General features: G+C 36.9%; 1 protein-coding gene across 4 annotated transcripts in view; it reads right to left on the reverse strand.

The window, feature by feature from the left end:
* The window catches only part of LIN9 (lin-9 DREAM MuvB core complex component), a gene marked incomplete at both ends in the record, with an annotated part of 69,469 nt that overhangs the window by 29,292 nt on the left and 15,247 nt on the right, over window positions 1–24,930 (reverse strand). For all 4 annotated transcript variants that reach the window (XM_084253363.1, XM_084253362.1, XM_084253361.1 and 1 more), the window contains 3 exons: window positions 2,422–2,579; window positions 9,053–9,178; window positions 10,705–10,838. In XM_084253363.1, the coding sequence (XP_084109489.1) occupies window positions 2,422–2,579; window positions 9,053–9,178; window positions 10,705–10,838 (418 nt within the window). The remainder of the gene's footprint in view (window positions 1–2,421; window positions 2,580–9,052; window positions 9,179–10,704; window positions 10,839–24,930) is intronic.

The raw sequence follows: 24,930 nt of genomic DNA on the forward strand, positions 1-24,930 counted from the left end.
TTTATGCATACAAGAACTGGTATATATATATAGGCCAGAGGTGTGGGGGCGGTGAGAGGATTCACCAGAGACAGAGTGGGGAACAGAACAGGCAGACTTATTGAAATACACTGCTGAGGTAGCATCGGTGAGACAGGAGATGTATGCTGTGCCATATGGGTAGCTTCCCTGGCTGGCTGGGTATCGAGCTTGTATGGCAGAGACTGTGGATAGATACACAGTGCTGTGCTTAACGCCTTGTGCCACAAGGGAGGCCCTAGCAGTATTTTATTGTGTGTTGGACAACATCTTGGATTTTTTTTTTTTTAATGGTAGACCTAAAATTACTGGCAGGTCTTTTTGGTACTATCACACTTGCTCTTGTATCTTGTAAGGGTTGTCTTCAGTTATGGATTTATTTTAGACCATCTTTATTCCTCAACGAGGAGTTTTGAACTTCATATAATTTTCACATGTCACAAAATATTGTTTTGCTTTCTTCAGTGATTTAAAAATGTAAAAACCATTCTTTATCTTACAGATCATTTATAAATGTACCTATTTATAAACTGGATTTTTCAGTTTGCTAAGTTTGGGCCACAGTTTGCTGACCCCTCTCTAGCCTAAATTGGATCTGCATATCATTCTATTCATGCCATATTTTTATGACTAGTAGTTACTATAGACTTTATATCTGTACCTATATATACTGGGTTTTTAGAATATATTTTTTCAAAACTTGCTCTCTCTCCCTTACTCCATCTCCACCCCCACTCCCAGAATAATTTTGTAAGAGACCATATTATCTATAACTTCTGTACATGGTAAGTTATAACTAAATCCACTCTTCTTTTCCATCTCCAATTCATATGTATGATAAAGACTCTTCCCTATCAGCTACTTTTCTTCTTCACTATCCATTTTCACAATATAATGGAAACAGGTACCACTTTTATAACCAGGTAAAATGATATAAATATGTAAATCAAAGTTGCCTTTCTTCCAGAAAATATTTCCTGATTATACCAGCCATTTTCCAAACCCTTTTAGTATACTACTAACCCACCTATGTTAAGTGAGTAGGGAGGTTAGTCATTATACTAAAAACAAACACATAAAACAAATTATAATAGTTCACCAATTAAGGATTAACTTAAATTTGAGATTTTGGCAGTACTTTCCCTCCATGTTACAACTGAAATATGGACACAAAGAATCATATATGCAAAATGAGAGAATTTACACTCTCAGAAAATTTTGAGCTTACTACCTACTGAATAATTTCATTTTATGGAGTCATTAGAAATGCACTAGATCAGGGGCCTCCCCTGATGGTGCAGCGGTTGAGCGCTGGGTTGCGAGGCTGCCCACAGCCTCTGCAGCACCGGTTTGATCTCCAGCCACCAGCAAGGGTCCCACAAAAAAAAAAAAAAAAAGGAAGAAAGAGGGCCTCCCCAGGGGCGCAGCGGTTGAGCGCTGGGTTGCGAAGCTGCCCGCAGCCTCTGCAGCGCCTGTTCAATCCCCGGCTGCTCCCTGGCCACCGGAGGAAGGTCCCACATGGCGGGCAGACCTCTCCTGCCGCCTGCTGCTCCCCTCAGCAGTGTACTTCGCCCGTCTGCCTGCTCTGATCTGCTCTGCTCCCCGCTCTGGCTCTGGTGAATTCTCTCACCCTCCCGCGCTTCTGACTGTACCCAGTGCTTGTATAACTAACTAACTAAATAAATAAATAAATCTTTAAAAAAAAAAAAAAAAAAAAAAAAAGAAATGCTCTAGATCACTGGGCCTCCCTGGTGGCACAGGGGTTAAAGACACAGTGCTGTCAAGCTATCAGCAGCCACTGTGGCATAAGTTTGATCCCTGGCCAGCAGACCCTCTCCTGTTTTACCCACTGCTCCCCTTAGCAGTGTATTCAGTGGATCCCCCTGTTCTGCTCCCCACTTTGTCTCGGGTGAATCCTCTCACCCCCTGCACCTCTGGCCTGTACCCCAGTTCTTGTATACATAAATAAATCTTAAAAAAAAAAAAAAAAAGAAATGCACTAGGTCACAAGATCAATAATCACAAGAACACTGGTGTTTGTGAATTAACCAGATAAGTGCTTAGGAACGGAAAACAATGATATAGAAGCAAAGGATAGAATAATTTAAAAGTTAAAAATTTTAAACAATACATAGCTACACTTATTCCAGTGAATTTAAAATTTAATTTTTGTGGCAGTTTGCTTTAGTTTGTGTTGTAGTAGACACTGCTTTAAACAAATAAGGAATGCTTTTTCACTTTAGAAAACAGATTTCACATATGAATAGTAACCTTTTCATTCTATTGCTGCAGAGCTACCATTTAAGCTTTCTAAATTTAAAAGTCATTTCTCTAATAGGAATTAACTTGATTTGTAGTTTTTCAACTACAAATAAAAACGGTAGTTTGCTTGCCATCATTTACCTGTAACTTTGGTTCCAATAACCAGGGGCAAAGGAATTTCATCTGGGAGATCTTTAAATTGTGAAACATCCGCGACTTTCCTTTGTTGTAAGAGCCTTATTTTCTGTCGCTTCTGTTTTAATGCTGATCTCTCTTCCTCAAAAAATGCAGAAGAACATCTAGAATAAATTATAAAAATCATATAAACCAATAACTATCCCATAGAAGACTTCAAATAAGATTATCCATCTTGGTCTCCCTGGTGCCTAGGGATTAAGTCTCAGCACTATCACGCTATCACCACGAAGGCCTGAGTTATATCCCCAGCCAGGGAGCTAACCCACACATGGCGCAGCAGACCTCTCCTCTCTTGGCCCCTGCAGTGTATTTTAGTAGACCTACCTGTTCTGCTCCCCACTGTGTCTCTGGTGAATCCTCTCACCCCTGCATCTCAGGCCTAGACCCCAGTTTTTCTGTGCATAAATAAAAAAAAAAAAATCTTAAAAAAAAAAAGATTATTGGGCCTCCCTGGTGGCGCAGCGGTTGAGCGCTGGGTTGTGAAGCTGCCCGGAGCCTCTGCAGCGCCGGTTGGATCCCTGGCCACCGGGTGAGGGTCCCACATGGCACGCAGACCTCTCCTGCCCCCTGCTGCTCCCCTCAGCAGTGTACTTCGTCAGTCTGCCTGCTCTGCGCTCCTCTCTGACTCTGGTGAATTCTCTCACCCTCCCGCGCTTCTGATTGTACCCAGTGCTTGTATAAATAAATAAATAAATCTTAAAAAAAAAATTATCCATCTCACTGTTCCCTATTTTTCCCTCTTACTCTTTTGAGAACTGTAAAGTGGCTTCTTAGAAATAATAGCTTATTGGGCCTCACTGGTGGTGCAGAGGTTAAAGTCTCAGTGCTATCAAGCTATCCGCAGCCTCTGCAGCACGAGTTCGATCCCCGGGCAGGGAGCTACCCACATGGCACAGCAGGCCTCTCCTGTCTCACCAGCTGCTCCCATTAAGCAGTGTATTTCAGTAGACTGCCTGTTCCACTCACCACTCTGTGTCTGGTGAAACCTCTCTCTCACACACACACACCCACCTCTGGCCTACACCCCAGTTCTTGTATGTATAAATAAATAAAAATAAAAATAAATCTTAAAAAAAAAAAAGAATAGCTTATCTTCCAAGTAAATTACCTTTATGTTTTTTTTAATAGAACCTGGTAAGACTCAAAGGTATATAAGCAAATCTAGATTATTCCTTCCTATAAAGCAGAAGGATTTGTTTATCATCCTTTGACAAAACTGTATCTGGAACCTATGTCTCCACTTAAAAATAGTTCACTTTCAATATTTTATTCAGAAGAACACATAATCTCTGTGACCAAATGGTCACACATCACTACAGGAATTATAGATGAGAACTGCACTTCCTGCTTTGAAGTATGAATATTGAATTTACTTATAACTTTAGGGCCATTTCATTTTACTTCTATTTTTGGAATCTAGGATGAGCAAAAATCAAACACAGCTTTAACGATTATGAAACACATATCCATAAGACAGTCACCACAGTCAACATAATATGACATATGAAGACAGTAATCACCTCCCCAAAGTTTCCCTTATTATCCTCCTTTGTATTCTTCTCACTTCTATACCTCTAACTCACTGCAATCACTGAGCTGCTTCCTATCATTAGTTTCTACTAAAAACTATATAAAAATAGAAACATCTAGTATATACTCTTTTGTCATGGCAATTTTCACTCATGATAATTATTCTAAGAGTCATATGTTGTTGTATGTATGAATGGTTCATTCCTTTACACAGGAGAATAATATCCTATTCTATGGCTGTATCACTGTTTTGTTTTTTTTTTTACCTGTTCACCTTTGATGGATGTTTGGGTTGTTTCCAGTTTTTGGCTATATCAACAAAGTTGATATTAACATTTTTGTATAGGCTTTTGTAAAAGTGTATGCTTTCATTTCTCTTGAATTCCACCTAAGAGTAGATGGCTAGATCATATGATCAATGTATCTTTAACCTTTTAAGAACTCAAAGAAGTCAAATATCACCAAAGAAGGTATGCAGGTGGCAAGTAAGTATATAAAAAGATGCTCCACATTATGTCATCACAAAAATGCAAATTAAATGAGACACCACTACCACCTATCACAATGGCCATAGTCTAGGACACAGACACCACTGTGTCCTTCAGTAGGTGAATGGATGGATAAACAAACCATATTTACAGACTGAACTATTTATGGCTAAGAAGAATAAGTCTACAATTCTAATACCTTTTGTAAAGCATCTATTTAAACTTTTTATCAATTTGTTCACTGGGATGTTTGAGTCTTACTATTTAATTCTCAGTTCTTTACCCATTCTGTATATAATATACTTCCAGAAATCATATTTTATTTAAATAGTTTTAAGGTTACTATTGATTAACCTTAAAGTTTCAAAGGTATTAAAAAGGTTCAAAGGTATTAAAAAATTTAATGTCTAGGGCCTCCCTGGTGGCACAAGGGATTAAGCACTGCACTATGAAGCAATCCACAGCCTTTGCAGCACGAGTTCAATCCCTGGCCGTCCAGGGAAAAACCCATATGGCAAGGCAGACCTCTCCTGTCTCGCCCTCTGCTCCCCTCAGCAGTACATTTCAGTCAGTCTGCCTGTTCTGTTCCCCACTGGTGGATCCTCTCACCACCCCCATCTCTGGCCTGTACCCCAGCTCTCATATGCATAAATAAATAAATCTTTAAAAAAAAATTAATACCTATGCTCCTCAGTTTCACAGTTTGTCTCTCAGAGAATTAAGTTTCTCTTACGTCCTTCAGTGATATTTTTACATACACAAGCAAAGATGCCTATGCTCTCCTATTTTTCTTCATATAACCACAATATGCTGTTATGCAGTTTGCTTTCTTTTCTTACTGTAGCTTAGCAATCACTTCTGCATCAGTACATAAGAAACTTCCTTTTTTTTTTAAAAGATTTATTTATGCATATAAGAACTGGGGTACAGGCCAGAGGTGTGGGAGGTAAGAGGATTCACCAGAGACAGAGGGCGGAACAGAACAGGCAGATCGACAGAAATACACCACTGAGGGGAGCAGCGGGTGAGTCAGGAGAGGTCTGCTGCGCCATGTGGGTAGTTCCCTGGCCAGGGATTGAACTCGTGCTTCAGTGGCTGCGGATAGCTTCATAGGTTGTGTCTTAACCCCTTGCGTTGCAAGGGAGGCCCAAGAAACTTCCTTTTCACATTAAATGGTTTCAGAGTTTTCTAACTCTACCATACTTTATATTTTTTAATTAATTTATATATATTTTACATCATTGCTCATTTTTAAAAAATGTTTGCTTCCCCTCCCCCACTACCCTCACCCCTGCCCCAAGAATAGTCCCCATAGAATTTCCTACACTGATTCATCCTATAGCACACTTTAATCATTCCCCTATTTATGGACATTTAGGTTGCTGCCAATCTTTAGCTACTACATATAATACTGCAATACAGAATTTGCACATGTAATTTCACCCATGTACAAGTATTTCTATGATATAAATTCACAGAAGTACTGAGTTGAGGGTTTATAAATTCGTAAATTTCATAGATATTACTAAATTGCCCTCCATTTGAGACTACATAATCTCTTATCAGCAAGAGTGACTATTGTACCACATCATTATTAATTCAGTATTAAATTTTTATGAACTTTGTCAATCTGATAGCAAAAATACAGTATCCCAGCATACATACGTATATTATTATGAGTAAGATGGAACCTTTCAGATGTTTAGAAGAACTATATCTTTTTACTTTCCTGTGTTCTGTGTTTATAATTATTTTTATTATGGGTTATTTGACTTCTTTATTGATTCATTGGAGTTCTTTACATAATAGGGAGTAAGCCTTTTCCTGTAATAATAGCTATAAATGTTTTTGTTATCGTCCTTAGACTTTGCTTATGGATTTTATTTTGGGGCAGTGTCAATGGAAAACGGTCTTATTTTTTATGAAGTCAAATGTATTTATCTTTTCTTTTCTGGTTCCTAGATTTGGAACCTGTTAGAATGATCTTTCCCAACTCAAGATTAAGCAAAACTCTCCAATAGGCTCCCCAAGGAGTTTCCTTTTAAAAATATTTAAATCTTTGATCCTTTTCAAAATTTTCCTACTAAAGGTATGAGGTATGAAATCAAGTTGTGTTTTTCTCTAGTTTGCTATATAATGATCTCAATAAATATTATATAAATATCATCTCCCACCTATACTCAAGAGGCAACCACTGTTATCAAGTACTAAACTCCCATAGGCATCTGTGATTCTCTTTGGACTGTTTCACTTTTTAAATTCATCTTTCAATCCAAACACCAACACCATACTGTTTTAATTACAATCACATTGTTCTATTTTAATATCTGATATTTAATTATCTTTAATAATTATGGTCCCCTTTCATAATTTTACTTCTTCAGAAATTTCCTAGATCTTTCTGCTTGATTTTCCCTCCTAAATATGAATTTTAGAATTCATCTAGTTAGGGAAAAAAGGTCTACTGATATTTGGATTGATTTTACTTTACAGATTTAGGGTGTGGAGCCTTCTTATTCAGATCATGTATGTCTTCCCATTTCCCCACCTGTATATTGCATATTTCCTTTTAAGTTCCTTCCTGGTAGTACATCTTTTCCTTTTATAAAGTCATATAAAAAGTGTGTTTTGGGCCTCCCTGGTGGCACAAGGAGTTAAGACGCAACCTATGAAGCTGTCCACAACTGCTGCAGCATGAGTTTGATCCCTAGCCTGGGAGCTACCCACATGGCACAGCAGACCCTTCCTGACTAGCCCGCTGCTCCCCTCAGCAGTGTATTTCAGTCAGTCTGCCTGTTCTGTTCCCCACTCTGTCTCTGGTGAAATCTCTCACCCCCCACACCTCTGGCCTATACCCCAGTTCTTGTATGCATAAATAAATCTTTAAAAAAAAAAGTGTGTTTTATCAATAATTTGTATTGTATCTGGATTTTCCCAGGGAAAAGAAATCTGCAAACATTTCTTGAAAACAGACACTTCAATTGTTAATTGACTTTGATGAAGCACAAGTCTTTTTAAGCAATGCTATGGTAAGCAACAGAGGATAAATTAACAAGAAAAATATTATAATGGCACTCTTAAAAAAACTGCACACTTGTACCAACACAATAAAATAGTAACAAATATTCCAGTTTTATAGACAATTATTAATTTTGCTGTTACAAGCTAGGGAAATATTAAAAATATCATCAACAAGGTCATCTTTCATTACAAAAGATAAAACATTAACAGTTCAATTAAAAGTTCTCAAATTTTAGTACTATCTATAGAATTAAAACTAACTTCCATTTTTTTTTTTTTAATAGAGGCATGTTTTATTTGTTTGTTTGTTTGTTTGTTTGTTTTGTCTATACATGCACTGGGTATAGTCAGAAGCGCGGGAGGGCGAGAGAATTCACCAGAGCCAGGGCGGGGAGCAGAGCAGGCAGAAGGACCGAAGTACACTGCTGAGGGGAGCAGCGAGCAGCAGGAGAGGTCTGCGCGCCATGTGGGACCCTCCTCCAGTGGCCGGGGAGCAGCCGGGGATTGAACCGGCGCCGCAGAGGCCGCGGGCAGCTCTGCAACCCAGCGCTCAACCTCTGTGCCACCGGGGAGGCCCCCTAACTTCCATTTTTACTTGGCTGAGTCACTTTACTTTCTAGGTCTTCTCTGAATTTTCCCACCATTTAAGATGAAGGTTTTACAACATGTCTTTGGGAGGTAGACAAAATATAAGAATACTGATGTAACATATTTCAAAATTTCATTCATAAGGTTTTCCAGTGTTAGAAAGCAGGATAATACTGGTAAAGGAAAGTCATTTCACATGAAAAGGAATTCTCAGAAAGTAAATTAGATATATTATTTGATTTCTGCTTTTATAGAAATCAATGTAGTAACAATACTGATAATAATTAAATTTTAATTTCAATTAAAACATTATTTTTACCTCCGTGGTAAAGCAAAATATATGCTTGTGGGAGGCTCCTGAGATGAAAAAGAGTTTTATAACAGGTAATAACAAAGTATGTATTACTTTATAGTCTTATTAAATACTTAGTGCATTCTTTTCATTTAAAAATGAAAGATTTGTTCATGCATAGAAGAACTGGGGTGTAGGCCAGAGGTGCAGGGGGTAAGCGGATACACCAGAGACAGAGTAGGGCACAGAACAGGCAGATCTACTGAAATACACTGCTAAGGGAAGCAGTGGGTGAGATAGGAGAGGTCTGTTGTGCCATATGTGGGTTAGCTCCCTAGCCAGGGATTGAACTCAGGTCTTATTGGTGATAGTGTAATAATGCTGAGACTTAACCCTTATACCAGCAGGGAGGCCCCTTAGTTCATACCTAAATATTTTTTGCACCATAGTGGGATATACATAATAAAATTATGTTGAAAAGTTTGTGATCTGATGCATAACTATAAAATGGACCTACATTAAAGTCTGTTAACAGGGTATATTTAACACATAATTAATTGTTCTGAAAAGTTATTTTTTGAAGATGAAAAAAATGTAGTTACAATACTACCAACTAATAATTAAATTTTAATTTCAATTAAAACATTATTTTTACCTCCGTGGTTTTCCCATAAGCCGTCTGATTTTTCCCCATTCTACCCTTGTTAGCTTTCTTGTTTTTAAATTAGGAAAAGATTCCTTTAGACATACACAAAAGTCATTATCACCTTCAAAAAGAGGCCTGTAAAACAGAAATAATATTATAATGGTTAATATATATTGTGTTACTTAAGGGACATAAAATTCAAAATACGTATTCTGACTTTTAACATCATTCTAATCACAAAATGTCAAACTCACTTCTACCCTGAAACAGGCACAAATTCACAATCTTCCCAAAATCACTAAATTATAGATAAATCATTAGGATTTGTGAAACAAATACTACTCTGGAAATATTGTCTGTGCTTGAGATTCTAGGAGCACAGAAGCATATCCTTGGAGGCTATCTTAGCACTGTCACTGTATCTGGTAGAGATAAACAATGCTAGCCACAAAGTATCTTTGTCCCAAAGGTAATATCATCACCAAGGAGTCCTCTTTTGAGATGAAATCAATTAGAAAACGGAGGTCTCCAGAGGATTAGATTAGTTCTTAGAAACTCCAGAAAAATTCAGATCATATTGGGACACCCTGAGAGCTCTATTCAGCCTATGGAAAACTCTGTCGACAATAATGAAATAATGTTATTCAAAATTTAAGAAAGCAGAAGCCAGTCACAGCTATAACACATGAATGTCTTGGGCTTAAATATGAATGTTCACGAGCTTTGCAAACTTCAGAGTAGACAACTGGTTTGGAAAGCAGAGGAAGTTAAGTACCCAGCAAAGCAAGTAATAATTATGGGCATGGATTAGATTAGATTAGGATGGATTACAAATCAGAATATTTCCTCGGTAAATTCTACTGTTGAATAATGGATTCACCCAAATCACTTGTTATGTTCTACTTAAACACTTATAAGTGCATTAAGAACTACCCTCAAATAGACTATACTCCTATATCTTTTTTTAAATTTTTTTAAAATTTTATTTTATATAATTCTTACATCATTTTTCATTTTTGCACAATGTATGCATTTTCATTTTGGTTATATTCCCCACACAATTCCCACCCCCTTATTTTAACCCTAATCCCTCCCCCCCCCATAGTGTGTCCTGATTTATAGTTGCTCGTTGATTTTGATTTATTCTTTATAATTAGTCTTTTTCCTGGTCCCTTATTTAGGTTTTCTAAATTCCTGCTATGAGTGAGACCATCCGGTATTCTTTTTGTTTCTGGCCTATTTCGCTGAGCATGATCCCTTACAGCTCCATCCATGTTGCTGCAAATTGCATGTATACTCCTAAATCTTACTGAATCATTTTTACTATTAGTAACTGCTTCTATACTATTATAATAGCATTCAAAATCTAAAGATTTACAAAACAATAATAATGGTGGCCTTGTTTAAGGGTACTTCTACCTTATAGTCTGTAAATTATGCAGAAACTATATTTTTATAATTTTTACCATAAATGTATAATTTCTTCCTCAAAGGGAAGAAACTATGAGAAAGGGAAATGGATCAAACTAAAATAAAGATGAGGAAAAGGAGTGCAGGAAAAAAAAAAAACAGAGTCAAAATAGAAAATGTTGTAGCTTATACACAAAAAAATTTAAATTTCTGGCTCAAGTGATATTCATGATATTAACCATGATACGTACTTATCTATATTTGAGTAGAACCACTCATATATACACCATTTATGTGCTTTGGGAAGCTTGAGTAGGTTACGTAACCGAAAACCAATCTTCTGTGAGGCTTTCTTATCTGGTGTTGACATTGTTGCTGTAAATTTCTATACAATAAAAAGAGACAATTACAGTTCAGTAAGTAAAAATAAACATCTATAACACTGAATACATTTGTAAAAAGGTAGATAGATTATAGTTAGGTATGCAAAAATATTCAATAATATCTAAAATAGAAGTTTTGGTTATTGTTTAACAAGTAAACATTTTGATTATTTCTTACAAAGTTAAAGCTTTCAGTTTTATAATATATTCTTTTTTTTTCCCTCACCAGATCACCAATGTATTACAAAGGATATCGAAGGATGCAAATCAACAGCCAGATCAAGAGAAATATAGGGTAAGGACCTTAAACAAAGGAGCTTTTGTCCTCATGAAGCCTGGAGTCCTCCAACAAGGCAGCAGGAAAAAGCGCTCTGGTTCTCCAACCTGGAAGCTCTCCCTCATAACAATATTGTCTTTCTTGTTCTTTTGACAAGGAAGATGAAATATGTACCCACCAGGTTTGCACTGCAGTACAATTCAATTTCAAAATAGGTATACTGGAAAAAGATACTTATCAGAAATTGTCTTAGGAGTTCTTGGGTTACTTGAAATTCTCAAGACAGAAGGAACATACCTTAACAAAATAAAGGCCATATATGACAAACCCATAGTCAATATAATTCTCAATGGTGAAAAGCTGAAAGACTTTCCCTTAAGATTTAGAACAAGATAAGGATGCCCACTGTCACCACAGCTTTTCAATATAATACTGAAGTCCTAGCCAGAGCAATAAGACAAGAGAAAGACATACAAGGAACCGAAACAGGGAAAGAAGTAGTAAAACTATCACTATTTGCAGATGATATGATAATATACATAGAGAACCCTAAAAACTCCATAGAAAAACTAATCAAAATAATCAACCAGTTTAGTAAAGTAGCAGGATACAAAATCAACACACAAAAATCAGTAGCCTTCCTATATGCAATCAATCAATCTGAAGAAGAAATCAAGAAAACCATCCCTTTTATAATTGAAACAAAAAACATCAAATACTCGAGGGGCGTCCCTGGTGGCACAAGGGGTTAAGCACCGCACTGTGAAGCAATCCAGCCAGCAAGGGAGCAAACCACATGGTGCAGCAGACCTCTCTTGACTCGCCCACTGCTCCCCTCAGCAGTATATTTCAGTCACTCTGCCTGATCTGTTCCCTACTCTGTCTTGGTGAATCTTGTCACTCCCCGCATCTCTGGCCTGTACCCCAGCTCTTGTATGCATGAATAAATAAATCTTTAAAAAAAAATCAAGTCTTGGGAATAAACCTAACAAGAGGTGACGGACCTATACAAAGAAAATTATAAAACATTGTTAAAGAAATAGAAGACACAAAGAAATGGAAAAACATCCCCTGTTTATGGACTGGAAGAATTTACATAATCAAAATTTGCCATCTACCAAAAGCAATTTACAAAGTCATGCTATTTCAATAAAAATTTCAATGACATTCTTCAAAGAAATAGAACAAATACTGATGAAATTCATATGGAACCACAAAAAACCTTGAATAGCCAAAGAGTTCCTGAGTAAAAAGAAGGAGAATGGAGGTATCATACTCCTAGACTTCAAATTATACTACAAAGACATAATAACTAAAACTGCCTAGTACTGGAACCAAAACAGACAACCAGACCAATGGAATCAAATAGAAAATGCAGAAATAAACCCACATACTTACAGACAACTAATCTTTGACAAAGGAGCAAAGACTATGCAATGAACAAGGACAGTTTGTTCAATATATGGTACTGGGAAAACTGGACTGCTACATGCAAAAGAATGAAGCTAGACTACTACCTCACACCATGCACAAAGACCAACTCAAAATAGATAAAAGAACTGGGCATAAGACCTGAAACCAGCCTCCCTGGTGGTGCAAGGAGTTAAGATGCAACCTATGCAGCTATCTGCAGGCACTGCAGCATGAGTTTGATCCCCAGCCAGGGAGGTGACCACATGGTGCAGCAGACCTCTCCTGTCTTCCCCTCAGCAGTATCTTTCAGTTAATCTGCCTGTTCTGTTCCCCACTCTGTTTCTGGTGAATCCTCTCACGCCCCCCAACACCTATGGCCTGTGCCCCCGTTCTTACATGCATAAATAAATAAACTTAAAAAAAAAAAAAAGCCCTGAAACTATGTATGTCACTACATGACATACATCTCAGTAACATCTTTAAAGATATATCCCCCAAAGCAAAGAAAGTGAAGGAAAAGATGAACAGTTGGGACTTCATCAAACTAAAAAGCTTCTATACAGCAAAAGAGACATTAACCAAAATAAAGAGATGCCCTACTGATTGGGAGAAAATTTTTGCACACAATACTACTGATAAGTGATTGAGCACAAAGATGTACAAAAAAATGATGCAACTCAACAAAAACAAAGTAAACAATCCAGTCAAAATATGGACAGGAAAGCTAAAAAGACACTTCTCCAAAGAGGAAATGCAAATCAAAACCACAATGGGATCATTACTTCACTCCTGCTATTATTAAAAAGATAAGAAATAACAAGTGTGGATGAAGATGTAGAAAAAAGGAAACTCTTGGTAAACTATGTGGGAATATCAATTAGTGCAGTAACTATGAAAACTGTACAGAGTTTGTTAAAAAATTAAAAATAGAACTACCATGTGATACAATAATTCCACTTTTGGGTATTTATCTGAAGAAAGTTAAAATAATAACAGCAAACATATCTGTACCCCTATTCATTATGGCAGTATTTATAATAGCCAAGACATATAAGTAACCTAAATGTCCACTGATACATGAATGGATAAAGAAAATGTGGTATGTATATATACAATGGAATATTATTTGGTCACAAAAAAAGAAAGAAGTCCTGCCATTTGAATAACATGGATGGACTCTGAGAGTATTATGCTAAGTGAAATAGAGATAACACACAACTTTTGATTAACTTATATTGTAATTTAAGGAAAAAACCCTCAAAATTCCCAAATTCATATAAAGATAGAAAATAGATTGGTAGTTGCCAGAGGTGGGGCTGGAGGGTATTAGAGGTGGGCAAAATGGTCAAAAGATACAAACTTCTGGTTATAAAATAATTAAGTTGTGGGAATGTAAAGTATAACATAGTGAAAATAGTTCATAATAATGTATTGCATATTTGAAAGCCACTGAGGGCAAGTTCTTATCACACACACACATATATTATAACTATGGTAATAGATGCTAACTAGACTTACTGTAGTGATCATTTTATAATAAACACAAACACTGAGTCATTATGTTGTACACATGAAACTAATATAATGTTATGTTAACTATATCTCAATTAAAAAAAAAAGACTAAAACAAAGAAAGTTACCAGATAAACGCCATCAGAATATCAAAAGAAGGTAACACAACCGTGCCTCCCTGGTGGCAACGGGGTTAAAGACAGCGCTATCAAGCTATGGTCAGCCACTGCTATGAGTTGGATCCCCGGCTGGCCAGGGAGGAACCCACATGGCACGGCAGACCTCTCCTGCCTCGCCAGCTGCTCCCCTCAGCAATGTATTTCAGTAGATATACCTGTTCTGATCCCCACTCTATCTCTGGTGAATCCTCTCACCTCCTGCACTTCTGGTCTACACCCTAATTCTTGTATGTATAAATAAATAAATCTTAAAAAAAAAAAAGAATATATCACAACCAAATGGAATTCATGTCATGAATGCAACAGTGGTTCAGTATTAAGAAGCTATTAATATAATTTGCCATTATTAATTATCACACACAATAATAAAAACCATGTGATTATTTCCACTGGTGCTAACAACATTTGATAAAATTCAATATTCATGGGGAAAAAACTCTTAATAGAATAGAAATAGATGAAACAATCCTGTACAATCACTGTAGTTGTTTCTGGAGCAATTACTGTATCAAGAAAAGCAGGCTTTACCAAAAACAGAATATCAACTTTTGAAGTATTCTTTTGAAGAATTTCTGATTTTCAATATAGGAGAGAAGAACACATTTAATTACTGCATCCCTTGCATGTGGAATGTATGACAGACTACACCAGGTCATTTATAAGAAATGCAATATTCAGAATAAGGCCAGACCCTCATGCCACCAAAAAGCAGCACACAGGGTAAAATAAACACCAAATACAAAAGCATAATAATCATTGCAAGTGATCTTATGTCAAACATTTTCTTCAGCTGTACAAGCTAATGCAGCAAGGTATAGCTATACGCTCCCAGGAAACCATAGCAATTCAGTTCCAAGGATAGAGAAGAAAATGCCACATAGGAAGCATATAACAAGTCACTTCAATCTGGTGTTGAAAAAAAGGGAGAGGCATCCAGGACATGCATGGTCAGGCCTTGCTGCAGTTTCTCCATGGCCCCAGTCCTCGGCCAGTCCCTCATTCCCACCAGGAAATGCAGATCCCTGGATCATTGTATAGATAGGTAAAATGACATGTTTCATTAAATTGTTAAATGCTTGCAACATTAAATTCATTATGTGTCATTAACAGGTTCTTCAAATATAAGGAAAATTTAATCATTGACAACTGTAAATGATTTCTAGCCAGTTGGTTAACCTTTTCCTAAGAGCATTTAAGATGTGAATATTTAAAGAAAAATATCTGCTACAAGATATATTCAATTTTTTTGGCTCCTTTAAGATGTCTATTTTTAAATATCTTTTTCAGGAAAATTTTAAATGTGAACACTTTTATTCTAAGCTAAAAACTGCTAATTATATGTAATAAAGATAATATGTAAATCTTTATTACTTTGAAATAAACCTACTTTGAAAAAAGTAGACAAAATGACTAAAAAAATCCCAATATACCAGGAGTTAAACTGATACAGAAATAGTGCTTGCAGGAACTTAAATTTATAGATAAAATGCCTAAATTAGAAACAAAAGATTGCAAATAACGTACCCTTCCACCTTAAGAAACAAGGAGAGCAAAGAAAACAAAAAGCAAGCCGAAAGAAAATAAATATTAGAACAGAAGTAAAGGAAATTGAAAAGTAGAGAAAATCAATTGAACCAAAAGTTCTTTAGAAAGAATTCACATGACTGAACAAAAATAGACAAGCCAGTCAAAAAATGGGCAGAAGAGCCAAAAAGACACTTCTCCAAAGAGGAAATGCAAATGGCCAACAGATATCTGAAAAAATGTTCAACATCCCTTATAATCAGGAAAATGCAAATCAAAACCACAATGAGATACCAACTTATACCAGTGAGAATGGTGCATACTAAAAAAAAATATCAGCAAGGGCCTCCCCTGGTGGTGCAGCGGTTGAGCGCTGGCTGGGCTGCGAAGCTGACCCGCAGCCTCTGCAGCGCTGGTTCGATCCCTGGCCACCGGCGAGGATCCCACATGGTGCACAGACCTCTCCTGCCACGCCCACTGCTGCCCTCAGCAGTGTATTTCGTCAGTCTGCCTGTTCTATTCCCCACTTTGGCTCTGGTGAATTCTCTCACCCTCCCACGCTTCTGACTGTACCCAGTGCTTGTATAAATAAATAAATCTTTAAAAAAAAAATACCAGAAAAAACAAATGTTGGTGAGAATGTGGAAAGAAAGGAAATTTCCTACACTGCTGGTAGGAATGCAAACTGGTCCAACCACTATGGAAAGCCATGTGGAGGTTCTTCAAACTACTGAAAATGAAGCTACTATATGACCCAGCATTTCCTAGGAATGAAAAATTCCACTGCTAGGAATCTACCCAAAGGACACAAAAACATTAACTCAAAAGGAAACCTGCACCTGTATGTTCATTGCAGCACTATTTATAATAGGTAAGCTATGGAAACAACCCAAATGCCCAAAAATAGATGACTGGATCAAGAAGACATGGTATATATACACAATGGAATACTATTCAGCAATCAAAAAAGATAAACTCATGCCATTCACAGCAACATTGATACAGGAAGGGATTATGCTCAGTGACATAAGTCAGAAGGAAAAAGAAAAGGGGACTCCCTGGTGGCGCAAGGGGTTAAGAAACAAGCTATGAAGCTGTCCGCAGCCTCTGCAGCACGAGTTTGATCCCCAGCCAGCCAGGGAACTACCCACATGGCACAGCAGACCTCTCCTGACTCACCCCCTGCTCCCCTCAGCAGGGTACTTCGGTTTATCTGCCTGTTCTGTTCCCACTCTGTCTCTGGTGAATCCTCTCACCCCCAACACCTCTGGCCTGTATCCCAGGTCTTGTATGCATAAATAAATAAACCTTTAAAAAAAAAATAAAGAAGAAGCCATTATTAAAAAAAAAGAAAGAAAGAAAAAGAAAAGTATTGCTACTGGGGAACCACTTAAGGAATTGGGGGGAAAATAATAAGCAAAAAAAATTAGCAGGCAAACTATAAATAAGAGACATTCTGCAGGGGAGGAGGAGGGAGAGGGATCAGAACAGGGGAGGGAAGAGCACAGAAGACTATGGTGATGGTGCAAGGGTGAACTAGTGGTGGGAATTCTATGGGGACTATATCCGAGAGGAGAAAGCAAACATAGCACAAAAATAAACAATGATTTAAAATATATGAAAATAAATAAATTATATTTTTTAAAAAGGGTCTTTGGAAAGATTAACAAAACTGAGAAACAATTAGATCAAGGAAATACAAGTTGATGGATACTTTCTTTTTTAATATTTTTATATTTTATTTTATATAATTTTTACATCATTTTTTATTTTTGTACAATGTATGCTTTTCACTTTGGTTATATTCCCCATACAATTCCCACCCTCCTTATTTTGACCTTAATCCCTCTTCTTTTCTTCCGCCCTCCCCCTCCCCATGTGTCTCTGGTTTATAGTTGATGGATACTTTCTTTACCTATAAAACACATCTCTCCTCATTCTAATAAAAAAGTCAGTATCATATTCAATGCTAAAATACTTAAAATTTCTCCTTAAAGTGAGGAATAAAGCAAAGATATTGACTGTCACCACTATCTTTTAATACTGTTTCAATAAAATTAACCAATTAGATGATAAAAACTGTAAAAGAGAAGACATAATTACTATTATATATAGATGATATGAATAACTCAGAAAACTAGAAAATGAACTAGAAAATGAACTAGAACCATTAAAAACAGTAACAGAACTTAATTGGGAGTACATAAAATACATACACAAAAATCCGTATTTTAAAAAATTAAACATCTTTCTGTATATAAATGAGAACCGCTTATACAATAAAACAGAAAAAATATTCTGGTTAAGATGGCAAGAACAAAATTCTAAACACTAGGAATATATTTAAGAAATATGCAAGTTGGGCCTCCCTGGTGGCGCAGCGGTTGAGCACTGGGTTGTGAAGCTGCCCGCAGCCTCTGCAGCGTCGGTTCGACCCCCAACTGCTCCCCGGCCACCAGAGGAGGGTCCCACATGGCGCGCAGACCCCTCCTGCCACCCACTGCTCCCATCAGCAGTGTACTTCGGTCCTTCTGCCTGCTCTGCTCCCCGCTCTGGCTCTGGTGAATTCTCTCACCCTCCTGCACTTCTGACAGTACCCAGTGCTTATATAAATAAATAAATAAATCTTAAAAAAAAAAAAAAAGATTTCGGGCCTCCCCGGTGGCGCAGCGGTTGAGCACTGGGCTACGAAGCTGCCCGCAGCCTCTGCAGCGCTGGTTCGATCCCCGGCCACAGGGCGAGGGTCCCACATGGCATGCAGACCTCTCCTGCTGCCCACTGCTCCCCTCAGCAGTGTACTTCGTCAGTCTGCCTGTTCTGTTCCCCACTCTGGTGAATTCTCTCATCCTCCCGTGCTTCTGACTGTACCCAGTGCTTGTATAAATAAATAAATAAATCTTTAAAAAAAAAAAGATTTCTTTCAAGTATTTAGGAAAGAATTGTATTAAAAAAAAGAAATATGCAAGTTATGAAACTGTCAATAGGTTTATAAATACCGAAATCACATCAAATATCTTCTATAATTACAATGCTGTTAAACTAGTAAACAACCACAAAAGAAAAACTGGAAAAATCACAAACATGTGGAGACTAAACAACATGCTTCCAAATAACCATTGGTCAATGGGGAAATTAAAACAGAAATAAAGTAATACTTGGAAGCAGATGAAAATTAAGACACATTATCAGGACCTATGGAACACAGCAAAAGTTTTCCCAAAAGGGAAGACTGATATCAAGATTGGTGTCAAGAAACAAGAAAAATCTCAAGCAATTTAACTGTACACCTAAAAGGAACTTGAAAAAGAACAAATGAAACTAAAAGTAGGCAGAAGGAAGGAAATTAAAAAATCAGATTGAAAATAAGTAACACAGAAACCAGAAAGATAACACAAAAGATCAATGCAATTAAGAGCTGGTTGAGAAGACAAATAAAATCGATAAATTAAGTAGGCTCACAAAAAAGAGAAAGCTGTAATAGAATAAGAAATGAAAGAGGGGGCCTCCCCGGTGGCGCAGCGGTTGAGCGCTGGGTTGCGAAGCTGCCCACAGCCTCTGCAGCGCCGGTTCGATCCCAGGTTGCTTCCCGGCCACCAGAGGAGGGTCCCACATGGCGCGCAGACCTCTCCTGCTGCCCGCTGCTCCTCTCAGCAGTGTACTTCGGTCCTTCTGCCTGATCTCCTCCCCATTCTGGCTCTGGTGAATTTTCTCACCCTCCTGCGCTTCTGACTGAACCCAGTGCTTGTATAAATAAATAAAAATAATAAATCTTTAAAAAAAAAAAGGAAAATTAAAAAATAAAAGAAATGAAAGAGGAAGTTCCAAGAGATAACAGAAATACACAGGATCATAAGAGACTACTAAGAACAACTATACACCAACAAATTCATAATCTAGAAGAAATGGATATATTTTAGAACTATATAGCTTACCAAAAAAGAATCAGGAAGAAATGGATCACAAGTATGAAAACTGGGGCCTCCCTGGTGGCACAAGGGGTTAAGCACTGCCCTATGAAGCAATCCACAGCCACTGCAGCATGAGTTCGATCCCCGGCTGCCAGGGAGCAACCCACATGGTGCAGCAGACTTCTCCTGACTCACCCACTGCTCCCCTCAGCAGTGTATTTCAGTCAGTTAGCATGTTCTGCTCCCCACTCTGTCTCTGGTGAATCCTCTCAACCCCCACCCACACACACCTCTGGCCTGTACCCCAGCTCTTCTGTGCATAAATAAATAAATCTTTTTAAAAAAACAAAAACAAAAACCAAGTATGAAAACTGAAACAATGGTCAAAAATCTCCAAAAAACAAAAGCCCAGAGCCAGATGGTTTTATAAGTGAATTCTGCCAAACCTCTAAAGAACACCTATTCTTTCAAATGCTTGCAAAAAAAAATTGAAGAGGGTATACTTCCAATATCATTTTGTGAGAACAAATTACCTTGATATCAAAATCAGACAAGGCCATCACAAAAAAAGAAAACTTCAGATCAACATAGAACACTGACACATAGAATATGGATACAAAAATTCTCAAAAAAAAAAAATTTGCAAACTGAATTCAACAATACATTAATCACGTGGGGTTTATGCCAGGCATGCAAGGAGGGTTCAACATACAGAAATCAATTAATGTAAGACATCACATCAATAAAAGAACAAAAATTATATGATCATATCAATAGATTCAGACAAAACACTGGACAAGACTTAGCACCTATTTATGATTAAAAAAACTTTCAATAGAAGGAGGGCAGAAAAAACTTATCTTAACATAAGAAAGGCCATATATTACAAAACCACAGTTAATATACTAACTGGTGAAAAAGTGAAAGCTTTTCCGTTTAAGATCGGGAACAAGACAAGGTTACCCATTCTCACAACTTCTATTTAATTTAGTATTGAAGGACTTAGCCAGAACAATTATTCCAATAAAAGGAATCCAGGTTGAAAAAGAAGTAGTGAAACTATCACTCTTTGCAGATGACATAATATATACATTTATAGAAAACCTTAAAGACACCACTAAAAAATTATTAGAAACAATAAATTAGTACAGTAATGTGGAAGGCAACAAAATCAATACACAAAGTCTTGCAATCCTTTATACAAACAATGGCTAAAAGAAAAAAACTCCATTTACAATCAAGAATTAATACCTAGGAATAAATTTAACAAAGGAGGTAAAAGACCTGTAGAATGGAAACTACAAGACATTGTATAGAGAAATAGAACACAAAATGCAGGAAAGATATTCCATGCTCATAAGTGGAGAGAATGAACATTGCTAAAATGACTGTCCTACATAAAGTAATATACAGATACAATATAATGCATATCAAAATTCCAGTGAGGGGATCCCTGGTGGTGCAGGGGTTAAACTGTCAGCTCTATCAAGCTATCCCCAGACACTTTGGCAAGAGTTCTGTCCCTGGCCAGGAAGCTAACCCAGTGGTGCTAACAGCTAACTCCTGTCTCACCGCTGCTCCCCTCAGCAGTGTGTTTCTGTAGATCTGCCTGTTCTGCTCCCCACTCTGTCTCTGGTGAATTTTCTCACCTCCCGCACCTCTGGCATACACCCCGGGTCTTGTATGTATAAATAAATAAAATAAATATTTTTTTAAAAAAGTTTCTACATATGAATATCAGCAGAACAGAGTGCCTAAGTAGGAGAAGATACTTGCATATCATACATACAATATGTTAAAATCCAAGGTATATATAGAACTCATACAATTCAATAATAGAAAAAAACAAACAACCCAATCAAAAAATAGGCAGAAGTTCTAAACAGGCCAACAGGCAAGATGAAAATGCATCATCACTGATTATTAGGGAAACTCAAATCAAACCACAATGGGATATCATGTTATACCTGTCAGAATGGCTCACATAAAAAAGGCTAGTACCAAGTAGTATTGGCAAAGGTATGGAGAAAAAGGCACCCACATACACTGTTAATGGAAAGGCAAATTGGCACAACCACTTTAAAAACAGTACGGAGATTTCTCAAAAAACTGAAAATAGAGTAATCCAACAATACCACTTTTGGGTAGCTATCCAAAGACTATGAAATCCTTGACCCTCTGCTTATTACAGCACTATTTTATAATTTCCAAGATATGGAAACAATCTAAGCGTCCATGGATAGATAACAGGATTACATGGCTGATGCGTGTGAGCGCACATGCACACACATGAATTACTATTCAGTCAAAAAACAAATGAAATTTTGCCATTTGCACCAAAATAAAAGGAATTCAAGAGGATATGCTAAGTGAAATGAGTCAAAAGGAGAAAGACAAGTATTGGGTAATCTTACACAGAGGTAAAATATAAAGTAGAGCAAATGAATGTAAAAAAACAAAAAAATTAGTGACAACACAACTGAGGGTGCCAGAGGGGAAAGGGTTTGGAGGTAGGAGCAAGAGAGAAGGGGCTCTAATGGGTTTTTGGTTTTGACTAATAAAAAACAATAAAACTGAAAAACTAGAATTAAAAAAATGTGCAAAATTGACATGGAAAAAAATTTTAAGTCTACTGAGGGACATTAAGGCTTAAATTACTGGGACCACTTTGGATAAGCAGACTCAATATGACATAGGTCATGTCCCATAAATTAACTTATATTAGTACAATACCAATAAAAATCCCAACAGGACTTTTTTCCTAGTCAAACTGATTATAAAGTTCATATGGGGGGGTCTCCCTGGTGGTGCAAGGGGTTAAGATGCAGCACTATGAAGCCATCCGCAGCCACTGCAGCATGAGTTCAATCCCAGGCCAGGGAGGTGACCCATATGGTGTAAGAGACCTCTCCTCTCTCGCCCACTGCCCCCCTCAGCAGGGTATTTCATTAGATCTGCCTGTTATGCTCCCCACACTGTCTCTGGTGAATCCTCTCACCCCCTGCTTCTCTGGCCTGCACCCCAGCTCCTATATGCATAAATAAATAAATAAATAAATCTTTAAAAAAAATAAAGTTGATATGGAAAAATAAATATGCAAGAATACTTAAGAAAATGTAAAAAAATAACAGTTTTACAAGACAATTACATGCATTTATATGCAAGGAAAAACAATCTGATACTAGTATATACAGAGATATACTAGACACAAAGAGACACAAAGTGTAGAAATCATACCAAATATATATAAGATTTTAGCTTGTGATGCAGGAGGCATTTTAACTCATGTAAAGATAGATTACTCAGTAAATGTTACCAGGACAACTAAGTAGTCCTCTGGAAAAAAATTAGGTTACAGTCTTACTGCACTCCTTATTCTAAAATAAATTCCAGATGGACTGACAATTTAAACATTTAAAAAAAAAAAAAAGAAATATGAGAGAATTCTAAAACTATAAATTTTAGATTAGAGAAGGTCCTTCTGTGCATAAACTCAAGGAGATATGTAAAGGTAAGCTTTATTTGCTCCTTAAAATTTTTTTCAATTCTGCCTGGTGAAAACTACAGAAATAAAGTCAAATGACAAACCATAAACTATGAAAAAATTGATAGCCAACATGAGCAAAGGGCTAAAATTCTTAGTATAAACATAATGTTTACCAACTAATAAAAAACTACCAACAGTCTAACAGAAAATGGGGGAAAAACAAAGTTTACAGGAAAGGAAGTTAACAGTTGTTAAACAAAAAATATCTTGTCATTTGTAGATGAAATGCCAACTAAAAACAAGTGAGATGGCATTATCAGATTAGCAAAAATCTAGATGTTTGGCTATATACTGAATTAGGAAGCATTTGAGAAAGTCGGCTCTACAACATGTTGTCAGGAGAAAGTATAAACCAGTACAATTTTTTTGGAGAATGATATGGCACTATAAAATTTTTAAATGTGCATATCCCATGATCTGACAAGTCCAACATTTTAGGCATCTGTCCTAGAAAAACATTTGAAAATTTATACAAACATGCTTGGGATATTCATCACAGCATTGTTTATAATAGTAAAAACTTAGAAACCATTCAAATGCCCATACATATAAATTATACATAAATTGTGAAGCCAGCCAGCCTTCCTTCCTTTCCTCTTTCTTTCCCTCCCTCCCTCCTTCCCTCCTTCCATCCTTCCTTTTATTGCAATGAGGATGGTGAACAGACTTTTGAGTGAAGAAAATAAACTATAGAATGATGCATGTTACAGGGCCTCCCGGTGGCTCAAGGGATTAAGACGCAACCTATGAAGCTATCCGTTGCCACTGCAGCACAAGTTTGATCCCCGGCCAGGGAGCTACCCACATGGTGCAGCAGACCTCTCCTGACTCGCCCACTGCTCCCCTCAGCAGTGTATTTCAGTCAGTCTGCCTGTTCTGTTCCCTGCTCTGTCTCTGGTGAATCCTCTCACCCCCCAAACCCCTGGTCTATTCCCCAGTTCTTGTATGCATACATAAATAAATCTTAAAAAAAAAAAAAAAGAATGATGCATGTTACAATATCATCAATACTGTAAATATAATTTTAAAACTATGTACATTAAATAATATATTTTCTACAAATGCATATCTGTAATTTTAGATGTGCTAAAATGGTCTAAAAGGATAACTACAAATTAATTACAGTGGTTAGCAATGCATGAGGGATTTAGATCTGGAATAAGTAAAGGAAAAAATTTACTTTTTATTTTTCATTATAAACTTTTTATTCTGGAAAAATTACAGAAAATTTGCAGAGCTCCCATATGCCCACTGTCTACGGTTCCCCCCCCTTTTAAAATATTTTACATTGCTTGTCAAAACTAAGAAATTAACATTATTAGTACAATACTATTATCTACAGTCTTTATTCAAATTTCTCCAGTTTTTCTACTAATATTGGTTCTGTCCCAGAACCAATTCAGGTTGTTACATGGTACTTAGAAAATAAAAATTTTTAATGTAAAAGGGTTTTTTTTTTTAATGGTGGGAGTTATTTAGCATAAATAATAACCAAATTATGATTAAAACATTATCACCACAAAAAGTGCTATTTTGGCAGCAGCTCTCCTGCCTGCCTGTGACTACACAAGCCTCTCTTTCAACAAATCTGTACCTTTTAGGGGCAGCTCTTTCTGCCAGTTTATGTCTATGCAAGTGTCCTTTATTCTTCTCTCCCTTTTTATAATAAACCTTACCTTGAATATTTAAAGAAAAAAGAAAGCATGCTATTTTTTTCCTACTGAATTGTTTTTT

The sequence above is a fragment of the Talpa europaea genome (assembly GCF_964194135.1).
Source record: "Talpa europaea genome assembly, chromosome: 14".
Classification (NCBI taxonomy): Eukaryota; Metazoa; Chordata; class Mammalia; order Eulipotyphla; family Talpidae; genus Talpa; species Talpa europaea.